This window comes from Symsagittifera roscoffensis, chromosome 5 (assembly GCF_963678635.1).
Source record: "Symsagittifera roscoffensis chromosome 5, txSymRosc1.1, whole genome shotgun sequence".
In the NCBI taxonomy this organism is placed as follows: domain Eukaryota; kingdom Metazoa; phylum Xenacoelomorpha; order Acoela; family Convolutidae; genus Symsagittifera; species Symsagittifera roscoffensis.
In genome coordinates, this window is record NC_087066.1 from 29,894,442 (window position 1) to 29,921,811 (window position 27,370).

At 37.4% G+C, this 27,370-nt stretch overlaps 5 protein-coding genes across 5 annotated transcripts in view; 2 read left to right on the forward strand and 3 right to left on the reverse strand.

The window, feature by feature from the left end:
- LOC134845598 (cysteine protease ATG4A-like) overlaps nucleotides 1–27,370 on the forward strand; it is a 245,316-nt gene that overhangs the window by 140,298 nt on the left and 77,648 nt on the right. The gene's annotated exons all lie outside the window — the stretch shown is intronic.
- On the reverse strand, nucleotides 3,828–5,376 carry LOC134845677 (dual specificity mitogen-activated protein kinase kinase 4-like). The gene has a single exon (XM_063862721.1). The coding sequence runs from the start codon at nucleotides 5,345–5,347 to the stop codon at nucleotides 3,980–3,982; it is 1,368 nt and encodes a 455-aa protein (XP_063718791.1). The 5' UTR covers nucleotides 5,348–5,376; the 3' UTR covers nucleotides 3,828–3,979.
- LOC134845630 (abl interactor 1-like) lies at nucleotides 6,151–8,827 on the reverse strand. The gene has a single exon (XM_063862633.1). It carries the CDS (start codon nucleotides 8,748–8,750, stop codon nucleotides 6,774–6,776), a length of 1,977 nt encoding a protein of 658 aa, XP_063718703.1. The 5' UTR covers nucleotides 8,751–8,827; the 3' UTR covers nucleotides 6,151–6,773.
- LOC134846938 (AP-1 complex subunit sigma-2-like) lies at nucleotides 9,247–11,040 on the forward strand. Its single transcript, XM_063864379.1, has one exon. The coding sequence runs from the start codon at nucleotides 10,567–10,569 to the stop codon at nucleotides 11,038–11,040; it is 474 nt and encodes a 157-aa protein (XP_063720449.1). The 5' UTR covers nucleotides 9,247–10,566.
- LOC134846937 (kinesin-II 95 kDa subunit-like) lies at nucleotides 11,053–27,094 on the reverse strand. Its single transcript, XM_063864378.1, has 15 exons — nucleotides 27,016–27,094; nucleotides 26,853–26,944; nucleotides 26,370–26,468; nucleotides 26,192–26,289; nucleotides 23,787–24,102; nucleotides 23,260–23,422; nucleotides 22,210–22,430; nucleotides 21,936–22,031; nucleotides 21,760–21,857; nucleotides 21,234–21,481; nucleotides 20,664–20,888; nucleotides 20,178–20,410; nucleotides 19,642–19,890; nucleotides 11,801–11,842; nucleotides 11,053–11,592 (listed from the first exon to the last, which is right to left on the reverse strand). Exons 1-15 carry the CDS (start codon nucleotides 27,016–27,018, stop codon nucleotides 11,490–11,492), a joined length of 2,286 nt encoding a protein of 761 aa, XP_063720448.1. The 5' UTR covers nucleotides 27,019–27,094; the 3' UTR covers nucleotides 11,053–11,489.

Here is a 27,370-nt window from a genome sequence, read left to right on the forward strand (position 1 = left end):
TGAAACTACTCGAAATTACGTCACTAAGTCGATCAAAAATAGGCCGAAATCATTCAGGCAGAACAAAATTTTGAAGCAAAAAAAATTAAGAAAACATTCGAAACCAAGCTTTAAATTACAATCAGCAGAGGTAAATCAGAACATAAAAAGCATTTATAATGCATAAACTTAGAAAAAAATATTGTACAATATGGCAACTAAGTCTACAAAACATTAAGCAGACAAAAAAAAAGCCGGCATTTTTTTTGAAACGGATTATTTCTCTTTTGAAAAAAGGTCCTGTCAGATTCGAATCCAGGACCTTTTCCATTCCAGGCGCATTCGTTATCTCCAGACCAAGTGTGCCGGCGACACAAAGAAATTGAAATTCATTATGAACTGAGCTCATTTCTAAATTTGACCAATCTGTGAACAAAGTTATTTACGGGCAAAAAACCTAGTACCCAATTGCAATACTCTTGCTTCTCGCAAAGGTAACTAGGAATTGAAAAATGGAAACAAAAAATTCTCATTAATATTCAAAACAGCCTTTTTTTCCAAGTTTTACTAGAAATCGTTGAGTTTTTGATGCCTGGGAGCGCTAGCTGAAGATTCCAAAAATTCTTTTCCAGCTAAAACTTCGTTGTTTCAACAGTTTTTTAAAATTCTGCTGGGTTTACTTGCTCTTACTACGACAAAAAAAAACGTTCGAATTAGGTTTTTCTGGACTTTTTTCATCGAAATTACGACTAAAATAGCTACAATATGATACATCACTCCACCAAGTTAAAGTTAATTTATAGTGCCTGACTTTGTGAGGAAAAGGTACGGACACTGAGTCGAAGCTTCACACCGCAGACAAAACGCCAAGAAAAAGCTTTCAGAAAGTGAAGAAGAAAACGACGAGAAAACAATTTTTTTTAAAACAAATAAAATACCCTTTACGCGAATGGCACAACAATGCTCGAGCAACCAGGTATCCTGCCCTGCACAGCTGTGCTACTGACGTTTAAATTACCGAAACACTAGCCACTGATTAAGCGGAAAACACGTGTTATTTAACTGCTAATACCGTGCAGCATAAGCCTTGTCAAAAACAGAACTCTTTTTTTTCCACAAATTGGATTGGGAAAAAAGTTAGCTTGTCATATAACACGATGCTCGCGAAGTCGCTTGTTTAGTACAGTAAAATACATTCGAACAAAGAGTTGCCCCCAAAACTTTAATTACTCGGACCAATTAGTCAGAATTGGAAAATGATCGTAAAAAAAAATATTATTTCCTGTTTTCCCTGTTTTATATATAATCATGCTAGGCTTGTTGTTAAATTTACACTTGTCTATAAAAAAATAATTAAATGGATTTTAATTATTTATATTTCTGAGTAATAACCAACCACAGTTGAGCTAAATGACAAAACTTACACTGATGCGAAACAGAGCTTCGCAGATATGCGATACAATCAAAGAAAGCCGCAAGTCAAAAAATATGAAATAAAAAATCAACACTGTCGAAAAAACTAGATCTATCAAAAAGAAAAGCTTTAATTTTGAAGGAAAAAAAACATAAAACATGCCAAGACAACAGAATATAAAACTTGCATCGCAAGAAAAGCATCAGCCACAACGCCGAAAACACCTGAGCTGAAAGCTCAGGAGCCGAAATAATTCCAAAAGATTCATAACTTGATAAAACGTTTCGAAGTCCCCTCCCCCTCAAAACACACCCAATCGCACATGAAAAACTCTCCCAATCTTCAAACGGCGCAAAATGCGGCCAGAAAGCAGATATAATATAGAACAAAACAAATTAAGCCAAGCAAAACAATTGACAGCTAAATCAATAATCGAAGCCAAACTAACAAAGTGGTAATAAAGCCCACAACTCTTGAGCAGACATAAGTTGAGCTGGAAAAACAACATGTTTTGAACTTAAAACCACAAAAACAAAACTATTACATAACACAAATTTTTTTAATGAAATTTCTCAAAATAAGGCCGCTTAGCCGATAAAATATAATCCGAAACTTTTAAAGCCAAATAAAAAGAAACAAAAACAAAAAAATATATGATGAAATCGGAGTTGTTAAATTTACAACCAGCATAAAAAAAACTTCGAATAGAGCGGGCATTCAAAATGCAGACACAGATATGCTCAAAAAGTCGCCTGTTAGTTGACGAAAGTACAGTTTTGAAAATCACTGAAATTTCAATCATGTCATCAAAATCTAGTAGTAGGGAAAAAGTCTAGTACCCGGTTGAAACATCCTTGTTTATCGCCAGGGAAAATATATTGGTATTTTATGCTATTCGAGCGGTCGCGTTTTTCCTTACCCATTCACCAACAAAAAACTGAAATCAGGAAAAAGATGAAATTTGAAATCAGGAAATAGAAAAGGTAAAGTGAAAATAGAAGCTTATTGCTCAATTAAAATTAAGAAATACCACTCGATGTTACCAAAATTAATGGCAAAAAAATATTCTGCCTTTCCAGTTACCAATTATCAGCTAAATTAAGCTTTCAGGTCGAGTGATTTAATTTGATACGGCTTATTGTTCATTGCCCATTCCCCTCAACATAATTAAGCAGCTTTAGTTTAAAGTATTAATGGCTAGCACCGACTAGCATAAAACTCGGCTGCAATGAAAATTTCAAAAATCAATATTCTACAAAGCGAACAAAGGTTAAGTACAACCGCAATTGCGCTTATTTCTAAATTAGTCATTTTCAAAAGTTTTGATCATGTTTGCGACCAAAGGCGGATCTAGGATTTTCTCGAAGGGGTGTACTTTTTTTTAGGTCGACCAAATTGATTTTCTGATCTCTCCCAAAACATTATACCGACCCTATTTCGACCAAACTTTCTGCGCCGAAAGCAAGTTTTTGAAAAAAAAACAGGCCAAAAAAGCATTTTTCGGCACTTGTTGAAAATTGTTACTCAAATCATTAATATATATTGGCGCCTTTACAAAAATTTTAGGGTCAATCAGCCAAAATTGGATATCTCAAAATAGTACAAAAGACGGCCCTTTGGGTCCGCAGGGGGTCGAATCCCTGAGGTGGGGGGCGTCCGCCTTTCCTTAAATCCGCTACATCTAGCGTCCATGATTTAGAGCCAGGCCGACTCGATAAAAAAGATTTCATCCATCCACTTCCATGCTGAATGAAAAAGCTCAGATCATTTTTTTCGTCACTGAAATAATTTTGACATCTTTATCGCGACTGAACAGTATTTATTATGACATCACACTCTACGCCTTCAGAGTGGTCTTTGAGGTGCCTACTTTTGCTTGAAAAAAGCACAGATCAGTCCATCATTTCATCCAACTCCTTTGAGAGCGGAAAAAACAGCATATCTCTTCACTTTTGAAACAGCTAGCTCATTAGCTTTTTTCTATTTGTTGGCTCAAAATGGGAAAAATCCATTCTTTTTAGGTCGACTGTTCTCTCAACGAAGAAGACAATTAGAAGAATAAGATTTTGATATCGTTATGCAGGCAAACACAAAGCAATTTAATCGTCATTTATCATCATTTACCATTAAAAGACAAAATTAATTGAATAGAAAACGGGGTTTATTCATTAAATAAATATGATCACATATTATATCTAATTAATAAAAAAAAGTAAATCACGCAAATTTTTAACTCTTTCAGAACTCAATTTTTTCATTTGTAGAAACAGAACGCATACTTTTTCCATAGAACTCAGATCCTACTCTAGGGTAAAGTTAAGATTAAAAGATCTACTTAACAATCTTTCTAACCCTTCCCCTAAACAAAAAAAAAACAATTTTTAATTGAATTACGGTCAAAATCGTGCGAGATCTTGAAATTTGGATCGATTTGTTTGAGATGTTATGCACAAAAAGACTAATTTCATCCTTCGTGTGAAATTCTTTTTAAATGGATTTCAAAATAAGGGGAACGGTTAAGACTGATTAAGCTGATCCTAAAGTACACTTCTTCAATGTGCAAATTTGAGTTGATTCTAAAAAAGGCTATCTGTTCGGTTGAGGCAGAGGTATTTCACTTGTCTTTTCCAAAATCCGCTCCATCCAACCCTGGACATCTGTTATGTCATCGTGTGTAGCTTTCTCCAGAAACGAAGACTTCAGCAGTCCACTGTACTTTGGCCTCTCCTTCCTCTCCTTCTTCAAGCAACTATCAATGAAGCGGTGAAAATTGGCTGTGAAAGTGATTTTGGGGGGCATGTCTTGTAGCTTCGGAGGGTTTCCTGTCACTACCTCCTGTAATTGGTCAAATACACTGTTCCAAGACCTATATGGAAATGAACCTGTCGAAATTTCAATCATGGATATACCCATGGACCATACATCCGATCTGATATCGTATCCATCTTTTTCTCGTGGGTCGATACGTTCAGGGGCCATATATGGTCTGCAACCTACATCATGGGTCCTGGCTATGGAGTCCACTAACACTCCGCTAATTCCGAAGTCACAGAGCTTTATAGCACCGTGTTTATTAATAAGGATATTGCTAGGCTTCACGTCTCTGTGGATTATCTTCAACTCATTTTTCAGATACATCAAAGCCCGTACAGTCGCCAAAGCTACTTGTGCTAGAATTGCCTCGGGAATTATGTCATTAATAGAGTGGTGTACATAACGGTAAAGCAGCTCAGCTGAAAGGTCCATCAACTCCATACAAATCCAGCAATCTCCCTCGTGAAACAAGGCTCCGTGAAATGTTACAATGTGTCTGTAAGACGCTTTTCTGATCACGCCCAAATCCATGATAACTTTACACTGTTCCTCTTCGTTCATCGAAACTCGGATTATTTTCACCGCCATCAGTGCGCGACTTTTCACATGCTGCATTTTGTTCACGGTGCCAAAAGATCCAGCTCCAATTTGGCCGAGATCTTTCAGATCTTTAACGCCAAAATCGTAAATTTCAGTGTTGGAAATCTTCAATATTCCAATTTCATCCATACTTTTTGATTTAATTCTTTGAATGTTAGAATTCGAAGACTGATTAGAACGGTGATTTCTTAACTCAACTTCAGACTTTGCTTGAAGTTGCTTCAGAAATTTCTCCGAGGCTGCCGACGACGAGCGCAGCACCGAGCATTTCAATGCTTCTTGAGACGAAATCGCGTTTGCTGAGTTGCTTGTCGGGATTCGAAAAGACACGTGATGGGGGTGATGTCCACTGTTTGTAAATTCCATAGCCGAAGAAGTGCTACTCGTCGAACCGAGTCGGTCGTGGGCTTCAGGCACGAAGTGAGGGTAGTTCGCCGACTGACTCGGGGTGCCATTGTTCTTCACAAGAGGAACTGTACCCGGTCTGTCACGCCTGGGGGAGGGGTTTGCAAAGTCGATGCTGGGGAACTTGCGACTCATTTACGGCTAACCCATGGCACCATATATAACATCTAAAAATAGCATTAAGTATAGATTTCTTTTGAGGCATTAGTATAATTTGTCATTTTCGACGGGATGATAAGTAGCAACTGACAATAGTTAAATAACTGAACCTTCATTCAAGCTCAAAAAAGACAGAGACTTAGTAAAAGATTTTATGCTATATTTTAGCAGTGTTGAAATTTTATCTGTACATTAGGAGTTGAAAAATTGAAACTTCAACAATAGTTAAAAATCATCACTTTTTTCAAGAAAATCTAATATTTGGATAAGTTAATGATACTTTTATTTTTCAATTTTCACTCATCGGCATATCTAGGGGCGCATCTAGGGTTTTTTCGAGGTGGGCGGATTTTCAAAAAAAAAATTGACGACCTTTTTTTAGGTCGACCAAACTGATTTTCAGAGCTCTCACAATCACTATACAGACCTTATTTTGACCAAATTTTTTGCGCCGCAGGTGAAATTTTGAGAAAAAAAAACAGGCCAAGAAAGGCGTTTTTGACACTTTTTGGAAAATTTTGACCAAAAGATTTGCGTTTTTTCGGCGCACACTCCACTCTCACAATAAGTATACCTTGGCGCCGAAGACGCCTTTAGAAAAATTTCGAGTCCGTCTACCAAAAATGGAGAAATCAAAATAGTTCAATTGGCGGACCCATTGGGTCGGCAGGGGGTCAAATCGCAGAGGGGGGAGACGTCCGCCCAAGCTACCACCCCCCCCCCCCCCTAAATCCGCTGGTGAGCATATCCCGAACCTCTTCATTTGAAAAATCTGGGAAAATAAAATTTGAATTCATGCTGGCAATTGACATTGTCATCAATCAAAAAACAGGAGAAAGTGGCATGAACTGTCTCGACTCAATACTATCTACATACCCGAAATCTGCATTCAAATGACCAATCATTTCGGTTGGTTTTCGTCAGAATTTTTTTTTTAATACTGTCGAGACGATTTATTTGAATTGAAAAGCTCTAGCAGAACGCCGTGCTTTCAACAAATGTTTAAAAACAATGCGAATTGATTAAATCCATAAAAATAAACAGACTACTTTATTGGAGTGAAAGAGGCACTGTGACTATCAAACCAATCAGTTTATTGCATCAAAACAGTTCCAAACTCGTAACATCATCGACAAGAGAAAAGATAGACGAACTACGAAACTATTAGATTTTTGTTATAAATATTATCAACGCCCGGCATTAATTTATAAGTATCTATAAATCAATTAACTGCCATCAAGATTTAAGGATCATAGGTGAAAATTTGATTAAAAAAATATGCCAAAACCGCATTACAAATTGAAATTTATACAGTTTTTAAGCAACCAATGAAGACTGAAGCAATCGTCATGCCATATAAATCGGAAGTAAGAATTCTCGTTTTCTTTTATGAGCTTTTGTTTTATCTCGACGGTACTGTTTCCACATAATTTCCAGGAAACAATCCGCGATGGTAGTGCGGAGGCATCAGACCCTCATACCATCCGTCGTCATTTTTCTTCATCACAAATATTATCTGACCTTCGACAAAGGTCAACTCATCGCTTTGTTCTGCCGTGTAGTCATAGAGAGCAACAACTTTCTCGCATTTGTCCAAATTCGGGGGAGCCTGAGGTGCGTTGTATCTTGTATTCGCAACTTGAGGATCCATAATATTCGAACCATGTTGCTGACTAAGATGTTGTTGCTGTGCCTGATGATGCTGCTGGTTCTGATGCTGGGGCATGTTATGTTGCTTCTGGTTCAAATTAGCCGAAATATCTGCCAAGTTTGTCACTTGCGGCTGTTGCATAATCTTCACTTGTTTCTGTGGCTGTTGTTGCATCATTTGCTGTTGTTGATGCATTTGTTGCATTATGGGCGGTGACATTGGCGAGCTCGCTGCATGGCTTGAATTAACTGAAGCTCTGTGACCTTGCGATGTCATGTTTTGACCTTGACCCATATTATACTGTGTTTGTGGTTGTTGTTGTTGCTGCTGCTGAAATTGTTGATTTATCCTGCCACTGTTCACATTTTGCATCTGATTTTGCTGCTGTTGAGGATTCTGCTGTTGAAATTGGGGATTATTACCCGCCAAATGAGGCGGCAACTGCATTTGAGGTCGCATAATATTAGGTCTCTGTTGTGAGTATGAATACGGGCTGAAGTCCTGTGGATTCGGATCTTCTTTTATAACCGGTCTGAACTCTCCTCCAACGTATTCCATATCTTCTGGAATATTGGGCGTCACAGCTTGTGAGGTCTGCGAAGGTTTTCTTCCTAGCTTCTGTTGCATAACTGCTGGGTTCTCTGACGTATATCGGAACGCGTCGCCTCTCAGACGATAGTCGCCAGTACCCGAACTCCCCACACTTCCAAGCCGGTTCGAACCCGAATGGCCGCCACCTCCGTAACCAAAAGCCTCGGCTGCAAATTTGTAATCCGATCCTGTGCCACCTGACGCAACACTACTCGTATCACTTTGCTGTGTTTCGCTTCGATTCATTCTTTGCATGTCGTAAGCGTTTCGCTCCTCATACGATATCGGAAGACCTAGAGATTCAATATTCGGCGCGTTTATATCGGATTTCTTCTGAAGAGACTTCATAGCCAGAGATCCCGGCTGGTACGACTCCGGTGCTGTCGGTGCAGCCGGTACAGACACTGGTTTCCCGCGTAGTGTCCCAGTTCCAGACATTGTTCCGAAGCCTGACGAAGAGGAAATTGTAGTATGCGTTGTATTAATTGACGAGCGCGAAAGTGTACTCCCCCCACCCATTGAGTTTTGATCTTGAATCAAACTTTGGTTCATGATTGAACTCTTTCGTTGAACAAGTGGCTGTTCGTCATGCTTGAGTGAAATTCCATGTCCTATATTATCCAATTCTGACAAATCAACTCGTTTTCTTGAATACTTTAAAGGAGACAACTCAGTTGCCGGTTTTCTGATCTTCGCTCCTTGGGTATTCACGACCGACTTATTTGAAGTAATATTGCCAATTTCCCGCCTTGCGACCTTTTCTCTGTGAATATCCACAGCGCAGTTAATGTTTTTCAAACTCGACTCCAAAGATTCCAAATGCGCAGACTGAAGATCCAGAACCGCTATGAAGTTTCCGGCTAGATTGTTTATCTGGTATGCCACACTTGCTAGACTTTGAGTGCAATATTCTCTCGTTTGCTCTAAGACCTGTCCTTTATTCGGTAGCTCCTGGTATTTCTCATCGCAATATGTCGCCAACACGTCTAAATTTTGGTGACTCGAAAGAAGCGTTTCCTGACACTTGGGAATCTCCGTGTTGAGAAGATGAGCAATGTCAATAGAAGGGTCATTATTACTGGGGTTTACTTGAGGTAACTGCTGCACCTGAATAGGATCATAAGCATGCCCGTTCATTGTGGGCAACTATGATTAGGACTTGCCAATAAATATTAAATAAAGAGTGCTAATTGATCACAGATCTTCGCATTGTCTAGTCTGAAAATCAACCAAATTTAGTCCATTGACTTTGGATAGAGATACTATCAAGCCTTTCTAGGAATTGCTTAAAACCGTATTATATTTCTCAAAACAACCTAATATCTCCCAGTAACCCTAATTTACGGCACGGATAACTGTTTTCAGGGACCTCTAATTTTATTGTCGAATCCGCGCAGCAAAAATTAGTTCCAAATAACCAGTTTCGAAGATTTTATCTCTCTAATTTAGCCTACAAATGATAAATTAGCTTTCAAGAAATCAGACGCTCAACTTCTCTGCTCATTGAAGCGTACCTCGTCGGAACACCAAATGAATGTTTCCGGACTCTCAAAAAGTTATTTACTCCTAAGTATTGGTTGTTGTTGAGTTTTACAGTTTTCCATTGTAAATTATACAAATTTTCGTCTAACAGGCAAGTCAGCTTAGGTATTGAGCGAATATTTTATGCATAAATACACGTCAACACATACCATTTGTTAAGCTTTGCAACCGTACTATTTTTATTCCTGCCTTAGGCAACAACGAAATTAAATGGGACAGCATTAAGCAACGTTTTTTCAACGATTCCGTCAGCAAACAGATAGAAGCTACATCTAATCGTGTGCGTAGCTTATCATTCACCCTCAATTTTCAACACAAGTGGCGATGTTTTTAAATCTTAACTTGATACTGCATCCTTCAAAAATAGAGAAAAGGCCGAAATCTTTTCACACGTCACCAGTATTTGATGTCAATTGGGATAAATTTATTACCAAAGCTTTGCATAAATTAGGGAGGTTGTTTTTTCGGAAAATCTCATTGGATTACTAGACATTTAACTCCATTTACTTTCCTTCTCCGACCTGAGGCCAGTTGAAATGGGGTTCACTCAGCATATTAAGTGATTACCTTCTGGTTGAAGCAACTCATCCTTAATTGATCACTTCCTTCTCGTCTCGGGGTAAAATCCAACCCAGCCATTTCCCAAATCAGCCAACTCAATAGAGCCCAAATTATTGGACCCCTTCATTTATATTCTTGTTCTTCAAACAACCACTCTTTTTAATAAAACGAGGGGGTATTGATTTATTATATGTCATAGTGCTAAGGTAAGGGGACTACTGCTATACCAGTGCATGTACCTTAGCACCCGCATTATACCTGTATTTTGTGTGATTTGATCAGCTTGTCGGTTTTTATATCTTCTCTAATCCTTTCATTTCCTTTTTTGTTCACAATTAGTATTTTTTGCAGCCTGATCAATCGGTACCTTCATCCCATTTTATTCACGTCTTATTCTTCATTAGAAAGAAGGGCAATCAATGCTACTTTTAGAGGATAAGTTACCATCTAGGAACTCTGTTTACAAAACTACAAGTTCGTTGCTTCTATCTCCGCCGTAGTTACTGTACACTAGTCACGAAAAGCTGTTTACGATAACAACATCAGTCATAAATGATAAAAAAATAAAAGGGATGTTAAAATAAATACGTTGAAAAATAACGTACCTACAATCCGTTTTTACCAGAGCTCAAATTTTATTTCCTGCATTTCAAATTAAACTAGTCAGATTTAAATTACGCGTCATTTTTACTTCTATGTTAATTCAATTCAATGCTTTTATCTTTTCTTTAAACTTCATTAAACTCCCCAGACATTTAAAAGCTACCTCACTCGATTTAATTATAATAAAAGAACTATTTCTCTGTTCAAGTTCTAGTAAAGCCCGCTTTAGAGCAAAAATCACCTCGCTATGAATTTTCTCTTACTTTTCAGCCGACAAGGCAAAATTAGATTACACCGTTGGTACCAAGCTTATAGTGAAAAGGAACGGCGAAAAATTCTCAAAGATGTTCCTTACATCGTCTGCAATAGGAAACCTCGTATGTCAAACGTCGTAGAATGGAGCAATGGTTTGAAGCTAGTCTACAAACGATACGCCAGCTTGATATTCTGCGTCGCTGTCGAAAACGAGGACAATGAACTCTTAGTACTGGAAATTATTCACAGATATGTTGAATTACTCGACGCTTATTTCGGAAATGTTTGCGAGCTGGACGTCATTTTCAACTTCGAAAAAGCCTACCACATCTTAGACGAGTTTATTCTTGGTGGTTACGTTCAAGAAAGCAGTCGGAAATTATGCCTGGATGCGATGTGCGAAGCCGATTTGCTAGCGGGCGAAGTCGACGTTAAGAAGATTCTAGAAGAAGTTGGACTCTATTAACGAATGAACAAATTCGAACGCAAAAGAGGAATCTAATTAATAATGAACTACTACAGTGTTTTAAATCTTTTATGTCATCGAATCATTTTATATCAATGTTCTATTTGGGTGGTATATTCATTAATTAGCTATTAGTAAACTTTATCAACTCCAAGGACTTTTTCCCAATCTGGTGAAACTGCTGACAGTAACAACGGAAAAATATGATATTGAAAAGATAGCACAAAATTTTTTGCCAATAAAAACATGAACTTTAGAGGTACGAACAGAATTTGTTTTTTTTTGCTTAACTTACGAATCAACATTTACGTACAATTTACAGCTGATATTTACAATTTTTACATATTCAAAGTTCACTATTTACCAAATCAAATCGCGATTTATTATGAAACTATGAAGGACCATTAGGTCACATGTTACTGAAGGTGTCGAAGTAATGTGAAATTATTTTATTTCGAAACAAGCCCTCTGGCAGTTGGGTAAAGATCCGAACCACCTCCAGATCTGTCTCCTCCGGCCGAGGGTCTGCTCTTTGAAGTGGAAGTTTTCGGTCTGAAATAAAAAAATCAACTCTTTTGAAACTTCTTTTAAATCTTTGCTAACCGTTCACCGTCTGTTTTGAAATTCTATTGAAAGGTACGAAGAAGTCAAGTTTCAAGAGAGAAAGGAAGTTCGCCATTAACAAACTGATGTCATAATCACACAGTCAAAAACCATCTATCAAACGAATGGACAAATAGTCGACATAGTAGACGCTTACCTCTTGGAGCTTTTAGATTGCTTCTTTGTTGGCATCACTGACCTATAACACAAACATCTGAGTAAGAACAAAATTTGACATACAAGCAGCCAAAGCAAAGTATTCGTCGACACTAACAACAGGTAACTGTGCCTGTAAAACAAATTGTTCCGACTAAATGTATAATTGCGAACAATATATTCGAATACTCAGCAAAACAAAGACACAGCAAACGTTAAGCAATCAACAATATACAAGCCATCGTAATACGCTAAAAACGCGAGACAGCTTTTAAAATATTGAAACTACTTAAAACTATATATGGAAATAACTCCTTTCTTGATCAACCCAAGTCAATCAGTAACAGGGATAGCCGGTGGCTGTGCAAGTAGCAAAAAATGTTCCGACCACATTCTCAGAAATATTGTTTCCAGTTCATGTCTTTTCCTGTACGTCGTGTGATGATAGAACTATACAAGTGGGTAGAAATTTGGTGAATTAAGCATTAACGACTACAGTTGTCTTCAAAAAAGAAATATTTAAGATGAACAAATTTTTCAAAAGTTACTTAATTAATTTTTTTTCTTCAATTTTTTACACTAATTTTCGGATGATTTTTTTTTAACCAGAGATGCCCTAAATAAAGCTTCCAAAACTATACTTTCTTTTATAAAAATCATCAATTTTTAGCTTACATTGTTATTTTCATACAAAACGAATGTTACTCGCTCGACGAAAAATCATTTCAAACCTGTTTTTCTCGACACTGGGATTTTTTTTTGAAAATTTTTGATGTCGTTTGAATAACGACTCAACAGGTTTTAACATGATCTATCGCTCAACCCAGTCCGATGATTATTTGTGGTGCCTGATTTTGCGTGGAAAACAAAAATAAACTAAAACACGAATACAAAGTTCCTGGCCATTTTCAATAATCGGAATACAAAGTTCCTGGCCATTTTCCGACCCCTATAATCACAGTGTGAGAAAAAGAAACGACAATTTTCTTCAATTTATTCAAGATTTTCATTTTCACATGACATAGGCGAAGCTACAATTTGTAAAAACAAGCAAAAATGGGGAAAATTAGCTATGAATACAAAAAGTCCGTAAATTTGCCAAGAACAACAGATCAACTGCCGCCAAGATTAGGGGAACTCGAAGTAAGTGAAGTATTGCTCGAGAAAGACCTTGGTGTTCCAATATCAAGTAACTGTTCCTGGAGCACCCACATGAGCGAGACAATTCGGAAGTCACTATCAGTCCTGCACAAGTTCAAACGATCGTCATGCGACCTACTTGCCCCCCAGCAAAAACTGTCTAGTCGAATAAATGGTACTGCCCATAACAGTACGCGGTTTGCAACGTACAACGTGCATCATAGTTTGCGGACAAGACAAATACCAAGGCGGATAACAGACATCGACGAGCTCTATTACACCGAGCGTCAAGACCAGCTTATCAGCTACCACTGTCCTTCTATCCTTATATATCGAGATGAACGATTTGTTGCTCTTATCTACGATTATACCAGACCGGTACCAGCTCGATTGGCCGAACTCTGTCAGAGGAGGTAAAATATTCGATATCTCTAGAGTCCCTCTAGAGAAAACTAGAACTTTTGGTGCAGGGCATGCCGCTTGTCAAACCTGGTCGATGACCACGTCAGTTTCCTTTCACCCGATGGTCTCAAAAACAGACTGCTTAATTTTTACTGGATTCATTAACATTCCAAGTACAACAAAAATTGTTCCAGCACCTGGGTAGTTCTCTGCCTCTGCAACAACCGCAGACAAAATACTTTCTAATTGGTGTTTAATTCCATTCTGCGGGAAGAAATCCTTTTATCTTTTTGCTGTAAAGCCTTTATAATAATAATAATAATTCCAAAAGTAATATGAATAGCTGGCTGATGTGCAAATGTTCCCAGCATTAACAAAATAAATCTAAATAAAAAGCCCAACACTAAATAGAACAAATAAAAACTTAGCCAACAGACAGTTGTAAAAGAGTCAATGACCGAATCAAAACAGAAAAAAATACGCCCTAAAGCTCTTCAAATTTCGGGAACAATTTTAAGAAACCTTAAAATTAATGTCAATTTTTTAAACTAGAAGTTGTTAATGTTTTTCGTAAATTTTATACTTTTGCTGATCGATAGTGAAGTTTACCTAGCTTGAAACAAGCAATGAACTGAATTTAAAAGGAAATTAAAAGTCAAACCATTTAAAATCAATACTGAGCGTGAGCAAACTTCAAGAATTTTTCCTGAAATAATTTTTCAAATTATCACGACCTATTTGAGTTTCTTTATTACATTTATTGGCTATTGAACACTTATCGAAGAAAAACATTTGAAAAGAAGGATAGCCGGTTACTGTGCAAAGAGCACAGAATTTTCCGACCATACACAAACTTTTTCTTTCAAATTATTGTCGTTGTGATAAGAGGATATGAACAAAAAATAATTTAGGTATATTCGACACTTTAATTGTAAAACAAGCAAGCTGGGCTACAGTTTTTGAAAAAAAAAAATTACTAGAAAAACAAAAAATCATTAAAAAGGGAAAAAACATTTTGGGTTTTCGTTTTTTTTGCAGAAACTTTTTGAGTTTTTGATTCTCAAAATGGCGTTAATAAAACTCCAAAAACTCATTTTATTCAAATAAATTAAAGTTAAACATAAATACGCTACTGTAAACGGCCTAAATTAAGCATAAATTAGCATGCTTGGTCGCTTTACTTGCTCAAAATTAGACGCAAAATCAAAAAATTCAAACCGGTTTTTCTCGACACTGAAAATATTTTCAAAAATTTTAGTCGTTCAAATCACGACTGAAGAGCTACTACACTATATATCATTCGACCCATTCCGATTATTATTTGTGATACCTGATTTTGCGTAGGAAGCAAAAAAACTAAAACACCCGAATAAAATGTTTCTCCACATTTTTCAAATGTTCGAAACAACAACCAAATGGCGATTGACTGCGACAAAAAGTTCAAAGCTAAGTTGAATTAGAACTAAATTGGGATCAAAACCAGTGTCATCAATTTTGTATAAAATTCTTTAAAAAATTCGTAAAAAGGTCAAATTTTCTTGGCACACTGACAAATTCTTTTCAAAAAACTAAATTCTGAGGGGATTTCATATGATACCGAATTTGACTGTCTTTCCAGTTAGTCAAAATGTTTTAGAAAAAAACACGCCGAACGACATACTTCACTTCTTCGTGAAGTGGTCGGAACCAAAAGTACAGATGAACAAGTTTAGTAAAACAGAAGTAAATAAAATTACACATAAATTATTCCATGAAAATTACACTATGCCAATTTTTAAACCTCGAAGCATTTACAAAAAAATCGACACCTTAAATTTTTAGGAAATTTGAGCATCTCAGGGTGGTATCGACATTTCAAAGTACAAAAACGTCCCTGAAAACCAATTGTCCCTTGAAATCAGTTAACTTAGCACAAATTAACTCGCGAGTAAAAAATATTTTAAGACTGCTAACTCAATACAGTAAACACTGGGACACAAGAACAAAACTAGTCTGGAAACGGAAAAATTCAAGGCACTGTCATTTACAACATTTTATGAAATTTCTTAAAAATTCAAATTACGGCACAGGGTTTTTGTCGACACTGACAACTTTTTTGAAATCTCACGAAGCAATATGAAACTATAACTAATTCCCTAAAAACTTCTATTTGGTGTCCAATTTAGCCACCAAAAATCCCCAAAAACTAGCCACCAATAACGCAACTATATGCTAATAAATTGCCGATTCGATGCAGCAAAAGTAGCACCAAATACAGAAAGACACAATTTTGCATGTAGTATATCGGCAAGCAAGAAGCCACATTATCTATAAATTATGCATTTCAAAAAAATGCGAGATATTTTGAGTTAGAACATTTCTGAAATCAAGTTTTTATTATTGTTCTGTTGTTTGAAACAAATAGCTTTTTTCTCTTCATTTGATGAATTAAAAATGCATCAACTGTGTTAACTTATTACTATTCGAATGTCAAAGCACATGCTATCAATAAGCTGTAAAGGTGACCCAAAAGTGACACCAATATTTGCGAATTAGGTTGGAAACAAACAAAGTTCGTATTAATACACTTTGCTTCGCAAGTGTAGTTAGGATTTTCAGCTTTTTGCGCGATCCAGAGGGGAGCATAAAAAAATTTTACGTTTCCATTGAAACCACTAGAAATTAGAAAATATTAGCCGAAATCATTTGAGCAGAATAAAGTTTTTAAGCGAAAAAACCATAAGAAAATATACGAGGTCATTGTAAGTAAATTCACAAACAGTAGAAGTAAATCAAAACACTTAAAGCATTTACAATGTAACTTGCTTACAGCAAAAAAATTCTACGATGTAACAACTGAGCCGAAAAAAACATACGTAGACAAAAAAAGCCGACAATTTTTTTGAACCTGAAAATTTTATTTCCACTTTTAAAATATAGAATGCCAAACTAACCGACAGCAATAAGAAAAATGTCGAAAAAATTGATCTACTAAAATTTTGATATCCTTGACTTGATATTGCCTTAAAAAAAATCCTTCTACAAAAACAATTCAATTAAGACAAATGACTGCTAATTAAGCATCAAAACAAAACGTACAAAGCCCCAAAACCTGAGCACATACACGTTGAGCTGAAAAAAAAGTCTTTCATAAAAAAAGAAAAACTCAGAAAAGCTTTGATGTCACCCCCTCAAAATATTTATATAACTTTCTTGTGGTCATCATATGATTCAGAATGAGGCCGCTACCTGGCAAAAAATAGCACAATTCTTTTAATCCAAAAAAAAGAAAAAAAAAACGAAAAACTGATATACTGAAATCGGAGAAAGTAAATTACAACCAAAACAAAAATAACTTACGAACCGAACGGTCATTTAAAATGCAGACATGCTCAAAATCTTTCCGTTAAATGATGAAAACATAGATTTGGAGATGACCACGAATTAGAGTCACCCTGTGAACGAATTTATTTAAATGAAAATGTCCAGTAATCGTTGTCGGTTGCCACACTCTTGCCTATCGCAAGGGCAAAAAAAACCACAAAATATCCATTTAAAATCACCAGGTTAGATTGGCAAAAAGGTTCGAAGAGAATCGAACCAGAAACCAAAAATGGACAAAGCAGGAAGTCAAAAAATCTGAATTGGCCTTTAATCGTAGAATTCGCAAGGTAGTTTCGAGAAAAATCAAGGTTTCAAGACAACCAATATTATTTTAAAAACTAGCCTTTTTTGAGGCCATTACTATTTTCTACTGAATGAGGGCATAGATACTTAAATAGGCGCAACTCTTGTAACCAAATCTGTCGATTGAACCCTTGACACAAGTTTTGATAGCGGATGTTTTTCAAGAAAAGTAAAAAGATCGGAAAAAAAGAATGATCAAATGTCAAAAAATGGCCTTTTTGATCCAAGGACTTTTTTCTTCCGAATCTAAGGCGTAGCCGCTTATGCAGGGAGAGTCCCTAAAACGTTATCTGTTGATTGAAAACCTCTTTTGAGATTTGCGAGGGTAGTTTATGAGACACAGAGGCATAGCGGAGTTTCACATCACTTGCAATACAGCATAAAAATAATTTAAAAAATATTAGTCTAAAAAATGAAAAAGGCTGGAAAATACTAGGACGGCCAAAAATTTTCCTATGTCACGATATAAACTAATTCTAGGCGAACATGCCGACCAAAATATTGGAATATAAAAAATATAGATAATCGAATATTGAAAAAGAGTAATGAACGCAAGGAAACAGAAAAAAAAGAATGACTAATTTTTGTGAAAAATTTCACCTTTCGAATCTCAAAAGGAAAAAATAGATGTCCTTCAAGTTCTTTGTTTTTCTAGAACAATTTATAATTGACACTTTTTTGACTAAATTAGCTCACGCTGAAAAAAAAAAACAGGATCAATAGGTAAATTTTACACTCCGTGGAGAAATCTAAAAAAATCAATTCCGCTTTCAAAACAAGAAGTCGATCACGTTTTTCATGACTTTTACACTTTTGCTGTTCAATAATGGAGTTTGACTTCCTTTTAACAAAGGAAATGAACTGAACTGAACTTAGAAAAAAATCATAAGAAAAATAAAACTTGAGCCTGAGCCAGCTTTACGGTTTTTCCTGAAAAAAAAAAAACGAAAAAAAGTCATCAGCAACTATATAAGAATCTGACCTACGTTCATTGACTCTGAGGTCCAGCCGGGACTCGAACCCCAGATCATAGGGTACAAAGGCAAACACGTTACCTTTAGACAAAGTGGGAACCAACCTGTAACGTACTCTCGCAAGAATAAACAAGAAAACAGAGCCAACAGACAAAGAGTCATAAACGCAAAAAAAATACGTAAAATACGTTTTAGAAGAAAAAAAATAAAAAATTTTTGAATTTTAAAGAAAATAAAATAGTGACATTAAAGCTCTGAATTTCAAGTAAAACTTATGATTGACACTTTAATCACAAAAATAACCGAGGAAATGATGTGAGCTTGAAGAGAAATCAAAAGTCAAAACTGCGAAGCATCAATCTTTAGCGTGAATAAAATTTAAAAGTTTTCCCGAAAAAAAAAACAAACTAATAAGTTGCCAAGACCAAATGCTCAAGAATCTTTCAAAATTGAAACTTAAAACATTGCCGACAGACATTTGGAAAAGATTAAATGACCGCACCTACACAACAGAAAAAAAATTACCGACTTTTCTTTGAAATCTCAATTTTCGAAATTAAAAAAAAGAGCCCTAAAAGCTTGCCACTTTCTCGATAAAAATTACCCAATTTGAGAAAACTGGATCAATAGGTAATTTTTTTCCGCGATAGTCCTTTCATCAATGGAAATGCCCTTTCATCAATGGAAATGCACTGAACTTGAAAAGAAATCACTATTCAAACTGCGAAAAATGTCAAATGACACTGAACAAATTTTAAGACTTTTCCTGAAACAAAAATCAGCACCTATATAAGAGTCTGAGCTACGTTTATCGACTCTTAATAAACCTTATGGAGGCACGTACGACAGCAACCAGTTTTTAGATTGGTAGCACTTTTTAAGAATCAGAAGAGCAGTTTCCGAGAAACACAAAATTTCTGCGAAAAGATCAAAACAAATTCAATGTGTCGAAAAAAAATTCAAAGCATCGCAAAAAAAAACTAATTCCAAAAATTTTCATTAAGCCTCTTTTTATCAGGCAGGAACGACCATCAGCCACCAATGAAGCAGCAATAGATGCTATTATGGTCGGAAATATACCAATGGTTGGAAATATATTAACAGTTCCACCGAATGAGCACTTTTACATGCGACAAATGTTAGAAAAAATTGGTTCGTAGTACGTATTACACTAGGCTCTAACTTGTGTAAATAAATTCTGAAAAAAAAACTTTTGCTATGCACCAGAATCGAACCTCCGACCTCAAGATTACGAGTCCCACGTTCGCACATCTGCGCCACGGTCAATTGAAACGATGCGAACAGTAGAATCCAATTAAGAAGCAGATAAAATTTAATTGTCTATGCTTTGCATCAAAGGTGCCACCAAATAAAAAACTATTGCCATGTTCCGGAATCAATCCTCGGGCCTAGATTACGAGCCTGACGTCCTCGCATCTGCGCCACGGTGACTTGCAATTGAACTCCGCCAGCCACCAATAAACAGCTACAGATGCTATTAAAATTTCAATGCTATGCAGCAAAGGGCCATCAAAATTGAGCACTTTTAATTGCAGGTTGGATTGGAAAAAAGTCAGTTTGGTAATATAAAACTACGATCGCTGACATGTGTAAATTATTTCACTGCGACTGCATACCACTCGTTTAAAAAACAACTTACTCTGCGTCTATTTCCAGGTCGCCCTCTTGTGGTAAGAGCGCCTGGTCCAGCGCAGCTTGTACCCTGGGCGCAATTGTAGGTCCCTGGTAATCCCTTGTAGTTCTCACAGGTAACTCCAGCTCCAGTTGCAATATGTTCTCTCCCTTGTATCTGGGGTTGCCCATTTTCTTCGATGCCACTCGGGCGTAATCAGTTGTTGGCCTTTTGCAGCCAAGCGCTGATATGACCCGCTTGGCCATTTTCTGGTTGCTATAAACATTACAATAAAATTTCACATTAATAAAAACAATTGAAAGAAATTATTTGCAAATAAGATTTCAATTAATTCAAAACGAAGATCATTCATAAAGAAAAAATTAAATGCGCCAGAAAGCCTCTAATATTTACGACCCGTTTTATTATATATCTGGTGTGAGTAAAAGACATTTTAAACTACTAAATTTTTTGTAACTGATTTTTATTTTTACGGAATTTCTCGCAAATAAATTTTGTAAATCGCATTTAAGGTGCAATTAATCACGGCCACACATCGTTACCTGGCGGAAGCATATGGCACCAGATACCATTCGTTCTCATCTTCATTGAACCTCAAGCGTCTGTTTAGCTTCTCCCTCTCCTCCATCGGGATGAAGTTCTCAATCACCAGGGCCTTCATCTTCAGGTCTCTGTTCAGCTCCTCCACTGTCACCTGTAGCTCCTGCAACTCACGCCAGTTTTCTGCTTTGAGGTCCTCTGTCTCGTTTAACACTGTCTCTAGCTTACTCTGCAGCTGAAACACCAAAAGCGGCCTGTTAGATTCAGCACTCTGCTTATTATACATCCATGAATCACGCCTCAATTGTTAAAACCGATACCCAAATAGATATACTATTCGATGACCATCCCCAAATCTCCTAGCTTGACTTAATGCACCCGGTTAAAATCAAATTCAAAAACCCTGGTTGTATGATCAATGAACTATTATAACATCTGGATCATGAACGAAGAGATCATGAACGACTGTGGTATGTTAGGCAGTTTACCTTCTTGAGTCGTTTTGTCTTCACGTCCACCTCCTCCTTGAGACTCTTGTATGTCTCCTGCTTTCCCATAATGGACTCCTCCTTCTCGGCCAACTTCCTCGCGATCTCCTTCTCCTTGGCCGCTTGCTTCGCAATCTCACTCCTCTTCTTCTCAATCGCCGCCTCCTGCTCTGTCGTGTGGTCGTAAATCGTCTTCCCACCCACCAACAACTTACTCTCCATCGTCTAAAAGCAGAAAACGTTAAGTCATTTGATAAGAATACGGTGTAATACAGATCACGCAGGGTAATTAAATCCTCAGGCAATCAGGATTCGCTGCCATGATTGACTAACAAAACCTGTAATCGTATGACCCAATTTTCTGTCAGTGAACTCATTCATGTTTACCAAAATTTGAATTCATAACAAGCAGTTTCTTATGTTTACCCTCTTCAAGTCTTTTCGTATTTTAAATAGGACTTTATAAGTAATCATGCCCAGCGAAGATGCTTCAGAAGGGAGCTATATCGTTATCACAATAGGTATTCGTCCCAGCCAGTTTTCTCCAAAACACTGGAATTTTAAACATACCTTAATTTTATTGACCAGTGCATCGTGGTCCTTCTGCCTCTTGCCCAGTTCACTAGCCTTCTTCTCCATGTCAGCCAACAACTGCTGCTTCTGCTCTGCTATCATGTTGTGATTGGCCAGCAGCTTCTGCTTCTCCTCTTCCAGTCTGGCCTGCTCCTGCTTCATGAATTCGGCCTCCACTTCTGCACTGTCGCCGCCTTGCCCCTCTTCATCGTCATCGTCTTCTGACTCCGACACTTCTTCCATCTCTAGAGCGAAAACGAAACTTCTACGGTCACGTAAATTTACTGTTTTCTTAGACAGAAAATAAGAAATAACTGATGGAATCGGATCAAAAATATTTCGCCGCAAGAACAATGCTCCAGGGGACCTTTTTTCTATCATCAAAATCTTACGCAGCTTAAAAAAAAACACTGAACACATTTTTGAACCAACCTTTTTTTTGGTTGAAACTAAAAAATGCGAATTCTGCGCTAATACAGGCAACAAAATCTCTGAAACCAAAAATGTACTCATGAATACTGACCACCACTGGCGTTCATCACTTTCTTCTTCCTGCGACCTTTCTTGCTCCTCTTTTCAGACCCACTTCCGCCGCCTTTCTTACCAAGTGCTTCTCTCAATCTAAACGCAATGCATATCAAAATCTTACGAGCATTATTTTTTATTATCTATACTTTGATATCCATTCATGAAGCTTACTTAAGAAGCTCCTGTTGAAATTTGCGGAGTAATGCATCCTTCGGATCTTCGTTTATCTTGGGCTGATTTTTGATGTTCTTTGCCCTGTTTGCGTATCTAAACAACAAGTATTTTACAGCATACAACTACCAAGTCACAAGTTGAATCAACCAAGTAATGAACATCAAAATCGTGCTCTTGGAGCTGTCAGCATAGTTAAAACAGGTAAGAAATTTCGGTTTACAAGAGTGAAACTCGGCATTCCAGAAGTCTAGAGACTTCCTAGTATAAGCACCTTATAGTTGAGAGTGTCTCTTCATAGTTATAACTCGCAGGTCCAATCGCAGCCACCATCACAGTCTTTGCATTGCCACCAAGTGAGTCCTGGAGCAGTCGGGTTAGCTTCGAGTCCCTGTAGGGTATGTGGCTGCTCTTTGCGTCTACCAGAGACGAGATCACATTGCCCAGTGCACTGAGTGAGAGGTTAATTTTCGTAGCCTCTTTCAGTCTTTCTCCCTTAAAAAAAATCCGATTTTTTTAATGTATAGGTACTCGACGTGTACGATACGAAAAAATGTATTTAAGATATGCTTCAGAACTTATGTGGCTAAATTTGTGCCAGAAAAATTCTGATTGCGGACACTGCTCGACAAAACAAATCCCCTATGAACGTCACAATTCTTGAAATTTTACGAGAAAACTTGTTAAAACCCTTGTTTCCTGATTTTCTAGAAAAAAAACATAGCCAAAAGACAAGTGTAAAAATGTCAATGAACGCAAGCAAACAGAAAAAAAAGAAAACTTTCGAATATGAAAGAAAAAATAGACGCCCTTCAAGCTCTTTGATTTTCTAGAACATTTATGATTGCTATTTTCTTTAATAAAATTAACCCAATTTGAGAAAACTGGACCAATAGAAAATGTTTTTATTCCGCTGGGAAATCTGATTACTAACTTCCATTTTCGAAACTAGAAGTTGATCACGTTTTTCATGACCTTTACACTTTGCTGTTCGATAGTTGAGTTTACCATAACTTGAATGAGCTAAACTTGAAAAGAATTCATACGTCAAACCGCGAAAAATTTAAATTTTAGACCAACAATTTTTAAGATTTTTCCTGAAAAAAAAACAAAAAAATCATCAGCACCTATATAACAGTCTGAACTACGTTCATAGACTCTTAAAAATTTTTGATTGAGGTCTTGAAAACTTGAAAAAAAAATTGCATTGACTTAGTAAAAACTCGTATTAAACTGCAATTTAAACTCCCTGAATTGCACACCTCTTACTGGCAACCATGTGAACATCTACCGAGCTGAATGAAATTTATCAACTTCTACTTACAGTTGACCCTGTTTTGCTTTGCCGTTCACTGCCTGCGAGATCCACCAAGTTTAATTTCCCCACGCGGATGTGATTCTCCCCATCCTCACCAAGCTCGCTGCATTCAACGGTGATGATGAAAATTGCGTGTGATCTGCTGGAGTGCTCATTCATATTTGTTGCTCTTAAACGAAATTAATGTATTCATTGTTTTGAATGGTATCAGCCCTTATTTGGACGATGTGCTTATATAAGTCATATCCCTAAAAACACAGGCATACTGAATTTTTACGCTCATCAAACGACGCAAACTATCGGCTTAAATCATAACGTCTCAATGGTCTTTTTTTGCTTAAAAAAAGCCATTAGGAAAGAAGTTTTGATTTAAGCCGATAACTTCTACGACGAAGATACAAAAAAATCATAACTGTTAGACAAGTTTTTTCCATGTAAAAAGCATATGATTCGATTTGAATGATCGCAGGCTTAAAAACTTCAGATTTATTCATAGAATCTTTCAATTTAAAATATTACAAACACAATCTTACCCAACGGAGCGGTTTTGGTTTCCGACGTTCATGACGTGTTCAATTTCCTTAACACTTTTAGTAACAAACGAAGAAAGATCCTTGACATATACTCCAGTGTCAGCCCTTTCTCGCAATTCTAGTCTCTTAGACTGGTCTTTGGATAATAAATCCCGAATTTCTTCTTGGTATATTTCCAGATATGACGCTCGCACGAGAAACTGTGTGTTCGTGCTTCGCGCGATGTGATTAAAAACGTGATCGAAAGAATTAGGAATCACTCCTCTCAATTCAGGATTGGATCTGACACCTTCCATTGTGAAGGTTTTCCCCGTCCCTAGAAAAAATCATCGTCCAACTCAAATATCTGTTAAAAACATAGCCAACCGACCGAGGGAAAAGCATCAATAAACCCTAAAACTTGAATGATTTTTTAGTCGCAAACGTAACTAAACAACTATAATTTTCGAATTTTAAAGAAAAAACGAATGAACGTTCAGCTCTTTAAATTTCAATAAAAATTATGATTAACATTTTCTTGTAAAGCTATATTTTATCTTTGGTGAATTTTATATTTGGCAACTAAATTTGAGAAAAGCACATTTTAAATATGTTGGTATCTCGCAAGGGTTTCCTAACTCGGGCAATTTCGACAACAGTTCGTTCGATTCCTTTGCTTTCTCCGCGATGATGTTCCTGCAGAACTCCGCGCTGCCTATCGGTGCCCCTAACATTTGTAAATTCGGTTCATGGTACTTTTTCTCAATTGCCTCGGGAAAGCACGACAGGTCCGATCTGCTATATAGTTCACATTTACTGAGTTTAACTGAGAGGCCGGTGACTGCGGTGGCGTTGGTCAGGATCTCTAAGACTTTCTCTATTTCTGATCTTTTGCCGCAGAACACACCGTCGTCGAGATACCAGCCACCTCGCAAGATCAGTTCCTCCAGACGTCTCAGCTCCTGCACTGAAGAAGTTTGATGACAGTGTCAGGAAATGTTTCGAAGAGAGCGTGGTCATAAACGCAACAGATCGAGCATGGACACAAGCACAACTACCGATACGATTCGGAGGATTCGGCCTGCGGTCGCTCGAAAACCACTGCAGCCCTGCATTCATAGCCTCACACAAATTCTCAATGGGTGCCGCATTTGACGCTCAGAAACTGGAAAGCGCACTTGAAATTTTCAACAGCAGAATAGGAGACCATGAACCCCTCAGTTCGACTTCAGAGCTCATTCGCCAGAAACCGTTATCCGACTTGATTGACGAGCACAGTTTCCACGAATTAGAAGAAACGTGCACGCTTGCTGAAAAAGTGAAGTTAACATCCTTGACTGAACCTCAATGGAGACTGGATCCGCGCGCAGCCCTCAGAAGCGCTAGGCTTAGGCTTATCACCCAACGAGTTTAATGTTCTCACCAAATGGCGGCTCGGACTGGAAATTTTTCCATCTAACTCAACGTGCCCTCTTTGCCCAAACGAGACACTTGACCAGTTTGCCCAGCACGCCTTAACATGTAAACGGGGCCCAGAAGTTTGCAGACGACACAATGGCCTGCACAACTCTATTGCCGACTACTGTCGCAGAGCACAACTGAATCCCATTCTAGAAGCGGGAGCAGGGTTTCGCGATCAAACGCGCCCTGCAGACGTGCTCGTGCCAACGTGGAATCTCGGGAAGGATGCAGCCCTGGACATCACAGTTGTGAATCCGCTCAACGACACCAACATTGACGGAGCGATCGCAATTAGGGGTTCAGCAGCAGCGGCATCAAGAAAGCACGGCAATAACGACGCGAAGTGCCGGGAACTTGGCTGGGAGTGCCTTCCTATGGTAGTCACTTGCTATGGCGAGTGGGGAAGCGAGGCCATCGCATTCCTAGACCGCCTTGCATCTCGTGTGGCCATGCAAACAGCAACCAGCACGCCGGAGATGAAGAACGCCATTTACACTCGGCTCAGCTGCCTATTAATGCGGTCGAACGCGCAGGCAATGCTGTCGAGAGGTGGACAAATAACGGCAGGTCGAATGGAATTATCAATTGGAGGCGACCCATCAGCGTAACCATATAGACAATATACCACTTTAGTGTCTGCCATCAGGAGCAATAGTTTTTGGCTTGTGCTGTTTGCGATTACGGACCTCTTGGTTTTCACTATATGACTGATAATGTATTTTAGTGATCATATGTTATTTATTTAATTGATTACTGATTCTAAAAAATTTATTTCTCAAAGTTTTATTCGTTTCGTCTGGATAATTCAAATCAGCATTGTATTTGAATTAAAATTTAAAAAAACCAAAAGTCCATGAGGATGAAGATCAAATTTGGCGTGAACAATTTTCTAACACTTTAGCTTAAAAAAAACTAACACGGCCTATATAACTGTTTTCACTACGTTCTGTTTGTATTGCAGGTACCTGTTTGGCCATAAGCAAAAATTGTCCCGTTGAAGCCTTCAAGAACGGAGTCAACAAGACTTCTAAATGTTTCGTCATACAAATCTTGCTGCTTTGAACTAAAACAAAGATCAACTGTGAATTTAAAATTAAAATACGACAGTTATTTCGTAATGTCAACTCGGAAAAGCTTTTTTACTTCCAATCGTAGACAGTGTCGAAAGTATACGCCTTTGTGGTCTTGTCAGAAGGATTCGTGATCTCAATACGCCCAACTTTGGTGTCCATCTCGACTATTCTAAAGGCAAACTACAGATTAAAGATTAAAAATGCACTTAACTAAAGTTCACATCTTTCCCTAAATAAACTGCAATTTATAAACTTCAACCTGGAACTTTGGTGTCCATCTCGACTATTCTGAAGGCAAACTACAGAATAAAGATTAAAAATGCCCTTAACTAAAGTTCTCATCTTTCCCTAAATAAACTGCAATTTATAAACTTCAACCTAGTTTTCACTGAGAATCAAATTTTTCCATTTAATGGATAAAACACCCATTTCTTACAGGAAATTTTTTTTTTCATTGGATTCAGATAAGATTAGAGTGTCGCTTTTGATAAAATCCTTGAAGAGGCAATTAAATTCAATTTCGAGTATGATTTCCTTTCTAATTCATAAAAACCTGTTATATCCCGTTTTCTTCTCATTTTCTGAAAGAGGCCTGCAGCGGACAATAACTTTGACCGTTTCAGCTTCGCCAGGAGGAGCAGAAGGCTAGAATAAATAAACATTTCCCTTATCACGTAACCAGATTGTTTCTCATCATAAAACTTAAAATTTCTTACCATTTTCAATTATCAGATGTCAATTAACTAATCTAAAAACAGATCAATTAACAAAAAAAAAGCAAACACACAGATGAAAAGACGGTAAAAAACACAGATAAAAAATCCAAAAAAAAACGGAAGAGAATATCAGCCTTCTATTCAAACACAGAGTAGCTGGCCCTTCGAAGTCTCAGTGCCGAAGAATGGGCGGTGCAGGTCGTCTAGGGTATGTACTGTCATGCCCGGAGTCGGTTTCATGTAAACGGTTAGTAAAGCGAATAAACCGAAGTGCGTGCCTGTGTACATCAGGGCTCTGTTCTAAGCCTTGTTCTTATCATCCTAGTCCTAAAGGCCCTCTCACAACGATTCAATC